The sequence below is a fragment of the Triticum aestivum genome, chromosome 6B (genome assembly GCF_018294505.1).
Source record: "Triticum aestivum cultivar Chinese Spring chromosome 6B, IWGSC CS RefSeq v2.1, whole genome shotgun sequence".
NCBI classification, from domain to species: Eukaryota; Viridiplantae; Streptophyta; class Magnoliopsida; order Poales; family Poaceae; genus Triticum; species Triticum aestivum.
In genome coordinates this window covers 652,602,379-652,608,461 of record NC_057810.1, presented here as the reverse complement: position 1 = coordinate 652,608,461, position 6,083 = coordinate 652,602,379, and the positions used below count along the sequence as shown (strand labels likewise).

General features: G+C 42.8%; 1 protein-coding gene across 1 annotated transcript in view; it reads right to left on the bottom strand.

Moving 5' to 3' along the window:
* Positions 1–594: 594 nt before the first annotated feature.
* LOC123134707 (uncharacterized) overlaps positions 595–6,083 on the bottom strand; it is a 5,903-nt gene continuing 414 nt past the window's right edge. The window contains exons 1-7 of the mRNA XM_044553902.1: positions 4,951–6,083; positions 4,463–4,519; positions 3,378–3,596; positions 2,017–2,277; positions 1,574–1,669; positions 1,148–1,474; positions 595–1,062 (exon numbers count right to left, since the gene is read on the bottom strand). The exon at positions 4,951–6,083 is cut by the window's right edge and continues 414 nt beyond it. Of these exons, the coding sequence (XP_044409837.1) occupies positions 877–1,062; positions 1,148–1,474; positions 1,574–1,669; positions 2,017–2,277; positions 3,378–3,596; positions 4,463–4,519; positions 4,951–5,520 (1,716 nt within the window). The 5' untranslated portion in view covers positions 5,521–6,083 and the 3' untranslated portion in view covers positions 595–876. The remainder of the gene's footprint in view (positions 1,063–1,147; positions 1,475–1,573; positions 1,670–2,016; positions 2,278–3,377; positions 3,597–4,462; positions 4,520–4,950) is intronic.

Below are 6,083 nucleotides of genomic sequence, written 5' to 3'. Positions count from 1 at the left end.
GGTGCAGATATGACAATAATTGTAGTTTCTCGATCGCCTCGGTTTTTTTAATTTTTTTCTCGCTTAGGTATAGCTTTGGTCTTATATGACTTTGTTATTTACGAACGTGTTTTGCTGTGTGCGCGTTAGTGTTGGATGTATATATCCTAACTATACAGAATCCGAGTATTGTGTTTATTGTGTTTGTATCCTCTTAATACTTCATTTTGAGTGCCACCCCTTATAGAAAAATGACGATGGCACACAGATGAATAAATTCAAGAAATGTTTTCTCTAGAGAAATCCGAAAAGAGTTGACAACACATTGTTTGCATTGCCATGATTCATTAGAACTGCAAAATAAGTACTGAACGTGACTTGGACGCAAATGGCAGGAGCATCGGTACATGGATTTGCATTGGGATACAGAGGAAGATGAGGTCATTGGTATCATCACACTTGAAGATGTATTTACAGAACTCTTAGTGGTAAGCTCTATGCTGGATAATTTGTTCTTCTTTGGGATGTAGCATTGCCTTATGTCTGCTGTATCGTGGAAAGTTGGATACGCTGCGTGAGCAGGAAAAACACAATCTGAATACAGTATGCCAAATTCAGTATATTGAAAGTATGTACCGGAACAGTTCATCTTTCCTTGAGCGTACTCTTGTGTTTTCGGTCTTGAGTGTTATACTGGAAAGCTGGAAGATCCAGTATGATCAACTTCTGCCTGCAGTAGATGTTGGTGTATAGGATAGCTACCATCTAATCTATGCATATGGGATTGTGAAATTAGTAGTAAGTCACAAGCAGACCTGTAATGATTTGTTTATATTTCCCAATAAGGGGAAAAGTATCAGCACTGTAATTGTATTTCGACATGCACACATATCAGCGCTACTGCCTAGTCCTCCTGCTACTATGTGAGGTAACTTTATCTTCTTTCAACACTTCATCCCACTCCTCTAAGTATCCTCTGATGCGATCATTCCGGATGATGGTACTTGACACCGTCTCGTAGGTCAAAGGACAAATATGTCCGCTCTTCTCGAACCAAGCCTTGAGGAAGCGTTGCTTGAATGTCTAAAAACAGATTAAATTGTACTCGTCGTTAGTTCACTACTCAAAAGAAATTACATGCAAACAAAAGTGCAACCACAATGCTTACCTTCCCTGTAGCAATTGTCACCGGATCTAGCATGAGCTCATGAGACAACGGACAGATAAGATATTCAGGAATGGTGCGACCGCCGCTGTACTCCTTAGGTCTCTCGTCCCTCACTTTATCCATTGCTGACATGAATAGAGAAGTGGGCTTGCGTCCAGCCACTCGCCAACTATCACGTACCTCTCTGAAATGAGTGCGGGCAGCAGCTCTTTCTTGCCAACGCAACCCTCGTAGTCTCCTAACAACTCTTACATCATCCCATTCTCTTTTTGGGGACAAGGAAGAATTATCTCCACAGAATTCAGCGTATAAAGGGTACGGAATTCCCTACAAGGATTTTGATCAAACAACTCTCTCTTAGGTATAAACTTAAATCTATCTTGTCAATTGAGAGAGACGAGCTCCATGACACTTAGTTATACTTACATCATCATCCTCATTGGACCACTTCACCGGAACCTCATTAGGATGGCATCTATTTTTGCGTGAATTGAACCACAGCTCGTATGACTGATTAGCAGACTGCAATTAAACGGGCAAAGTATGGTTACTAGATCAATTGCGAACAGTAAGAGAATTCCAAAACATAATCAGAGGATCGAAAATCACATTAGACAAACAAAACATACTAATGTCGATAGCTATTACCACTATCCATTATTACTTCTTCATGAAAAATCAATACTAATATCTCACTATAACAGTATAGAAGTTCGCTTGCTTCGGAACTAATTTTTTGCCATTTTGGCAGACAATGCGTTAGAAAAGAGGCAGAACACAAGAGGGAACCAGAAAAAAGACAGAAGTTCGTCTAGAAACAGAGTCGGAACCACAATGGAATCACAAGAATCAGAGATCATAGCACTTACGTCACCGTGAGGGCACTCCAGCAGCGTATCAGGCATGTCATAATCTACAGCAGATGGATTGGCCTCCTCATCTCTACAAAGTGCAAGGATTGCAGTGCCAGTCTCCTTCCTTACTAAAGTATCCTCAATCTGGAGTGGCCCTGAGAACTTTTCTAGGATGTCTTGAATTTGTTCCTCTGAAGGTGGTACCAAGGGGCTGGAGAGTGTATTATCAGCAGTAGAGCAGGGAAACAAGATCTCTTGGTATGGTTGTTTGATTGACTGCAATCAAGCAAGCAAAATATAGTTACTGAATCAAACTAAACCATGAGAGAATTTCAGAACAAAAAGAGTACTGAAATTGATCATGTGTACTAATGATAGCATTCTAGATCAACAGAAGGACAGAAATGAATGTAAGCATCTGCTTGTCTGTTTAAGTGTAAGCAGTGGGGAGAAAGTATTTGTATTGGAAATAAATGGTGAAACAAGATACATAGCATAAACAGAAACAAAAAAAAAAAGGAAAAAGTTCTTTTGTTCTGGTCCCATGTTTCTACTCTTCAGAAACAATATGTCATAGTGCGGCAGTAACTCTTGATTAATCTGAAAATACAACCGTACAAAACTACTACACAAGGGAAACATGTATGTCATATAACAGTTTAATAATATCACAATGCAGTTTCTGCCTTTGGGGCAGAACATTAGTTATGAAAAACAAAGTTGAAACATGCATCACAAAATTAAGGGTAATCCACACTGCTTATTTAGGAACATGAAGTAGTGGTGAGAGATTGTCAGTTAGATATCCAGAAGCTAATGTACCACAATCATCCATTACTCCCGCATGCAGTGGATCAACCTAACAGCAGATTATAACTAATTAGTCTTGCTAAAGAGGTTAAGATAGACCAATAAATTTGATTCCATGGAACTGTCAGAAATATGAAATAGAAGTAAAGGTTCAGTTAATTTGATTGAATGCTACTGTTAAACATGAATACATGATGTTCTGGACTTGCATTAAATGGGGAAATTCACCCAAGTTATAGTAATTCTTATCCAAAGCCAATAAACATTTTCCTGAAGTAGCACAAGATATTTTCCACTGGCATTTTTCTTGATTTGTACTTTCAAACGTCTTTTTGGACTTACAGCTTGACCTGTGAATCTATCATCGCCATGTAGCAGTGAGTTATGCAAAGGCAGCTATACACATAGAACAAAACACATAACAAAAATTTGCCATCCGAGTAACAGGGAGAAATAAAGCGAAGACAGAACAACTACAGGGACCAGAAGAAGACATGGAGTTTGATTGTAAACAGAGTTGGAAGCTACAATCAGAGATCATAAGAATCAGACATCATGGCACTTACCGGCACTGACCCTGACGTGCTGGGGACATCAGAGCATGCCTGCTCATGGCGTAGGATTCGTGGTGCTGAGGAGTTCCTGGTGACACTGAGAACCCTCTTGGCCGTCTGCTGCAAATGAACGGCCTCTTTCTGCAGTTCCGAAAGCACTGAGATCTTTTTTAGGATGTCTTGAATTTGTTCATCTGAAGGCAGAGTCTGCTGGTATGGTTGATGAATAGACTGCAATCAAGTAAGAACAAATATGGTCCCTGGGTGAATCAAAAGTATTGGGAAATTCCAGAACAGCAAAAACACTTTGGACAAACAGATTATAGTATTATGGCCGCTAATGATAACATAGAATTCTGGAACAACAAAGGCACAGTTTTATCTGCAGAAGTACTCAAAATAAAATGGTGAAACAAGATAAATAGCATAAACGGAAATAAAAAATGAAAATAAGAAAAAGGTCCTCTGTTTTTAGTCCCAAGTTTCTACTCTTCAGAAACAAGGTCAAAGTGCATCAATAACTACTGATTATATCTAGGATACAACTATAGAACTACAGTACAAGGATGTATGGTATTTTAAAATTTACAAATATCACAATGTGTCAAATAACCTACAAAACTTAATTACAATTATGGCAATTTGAAGTGATACATAGAGCAAGAAGTGCAGGTTATTTTAAGATGATCAAGGAGAATAGTAAACTGTACCTTTTCTTTCAGGACCCAATCTATTCGGTTATTTTAAAAGACCGGAACATGAAAAGATGATGCAATTCAAAAGGAAAGTACATCCATAACCTAACTACTCAATGATTAGAAAGACAAACTCATGTAAATGGCAGTATGATTTACATTTGACTAGTTTATAGTGTTGGAAAGTTGAATCCTGGTTGTGGATAACTGTTATCCCTAGCCATTATTAACAGTTCAATAAACCAACAAGAATATTTCATTGGCAGTGATCGATGAGTAGAGAAATTTGCTTGCTTCAGAGCCCTTTCGCCTTTTTGGCAGAACATAATTGAAACATGTAGTAGAAGAAATAGGGTAATTCATTTGGTATAAAATGAACAGTTGTGTTAGCTTGTCACTTACACATGCAGAAGCCAACATGACAGAATTATCCATTGCTCCTCCATGTAAGGGATCAGCCTACGAACAATTTATAATTGCATAATTAGCAGATAAAGAGGTATAGATAGATCAATAAATTTGATTCGAACCGCCATAAATGATGCAGTAGCAGAGAAGGAATTAATTTGACAGCATGGTACTGTTACACATGAATACAGGATGCTATATTGGAGTTACACAGAACAGGAAACTTCACTCGAACTCTAACAGTTCTTGAACAAATAAAAGTAAATTCGTTTTTGCGAAATAGCACTAGAAAATTTTCACTGAGATTTTTCAGTTTCCCACTGAATCCTTGGCCGGCGATCACCTTGTAGCATGTGCTGTGCAGAGGCAAAATTGTATGGCGGCATGAACTAGAGAGGGGGGAATTCTTGGAAAGCACAGAAGTAACATCAAAGGCAACCAGAAGAAGACTTGGATTAGAAACAGAGCGGGAAGCCACTTACATCGCCATGAGGGCAGTTCGTAGCGAACCCGCGCGGGGGCTTCATCTTGGTTAACGCTGTGATTTCGCCGGCTGCACGCTGCAGCCCCGACCTGGCTTCGTCGCCCATGCCGGCTGTCCATGCCGCCACCACGGGCACCGGCTCTGCCTCTGAGGCGGCCGCGACGTCAGGTACAGTGCTCCGCTCGTGCGAGCTTCTTCCTGCTGACCACGAGGGGGAACGGGAGTTCTTGGCCCCCTGCGGCGCTCCTCGCCAGAATCCTGAGGCTGATGTCGGGCCGGATGAGTACTTGCCCGTCTCCGGTGCTCCTCGCCAGAATCTTGGCGCCGATGCCGGGGCGGCCGAGTTCTTGGCCGCCTCCGGCGCTGCTGGCCAGAATCTTGAGGGCGATTCCGGGATGACGGAGGAGCTCCCTTGTCCGTGATGTTTCCTCGCCATGGTTTCCTCCTGGACATTGCGAACCAGCGGCTCTTCTTCCCCGGTCGCCTCCGGCGAGCTCCCGGAGCCCCTGGAGGCTGGCCTCGCTCCAGGAGGCGCCCTTGCTCCGCCTCTACCTCTCCTTCCCCTCATGGTTGCCGCTTCTTGGTTTCTTGCGGCGGGGGAGGAGGAGTTCCTGGGTTGTTGCTGCTGCGGCCGTTGGGTTTTGAGTTTGGGAGGGAAAATTTGTGATCCCAGGCGGTGTTCGTTTGGGGACGATGGTATCGGAGGAGAGAGCGACTGGCCTTTTATATCAGTCTCGAGGCCGTATGGTTGGCTGGCTCTGTGGGGGTTTAGACGCCAGGTCCCAACTCAAGGCTCACCTGAACTTGTCTGTTTCTGTCTAGTTCTCCCACGTTTGAATCAAATGCAGAGTTCTTCACTAGTCATGTCAAGATGCTCTGTCTCGAGCCAGGAAGAAGAAGGCAGGCGCCCCTTCACTCGCTGCATCCTCCAGCCATGGCATGCCACGGTGCTCTGTTCGGCGCATGCATGCACGCCTTCGCTCAAGCACCCAGTCGTCAGTCGAGCAGAGCATTGTCTCTCCCAACTCACCAGTGGCAAGCCCTTGCGTTAGTTCCTCAAGCAACTCCACAGCGCTACTCCTCTGCTTGGCATTTGATCGGGCACAGACAGCCGACACCCAGAATGGCCCC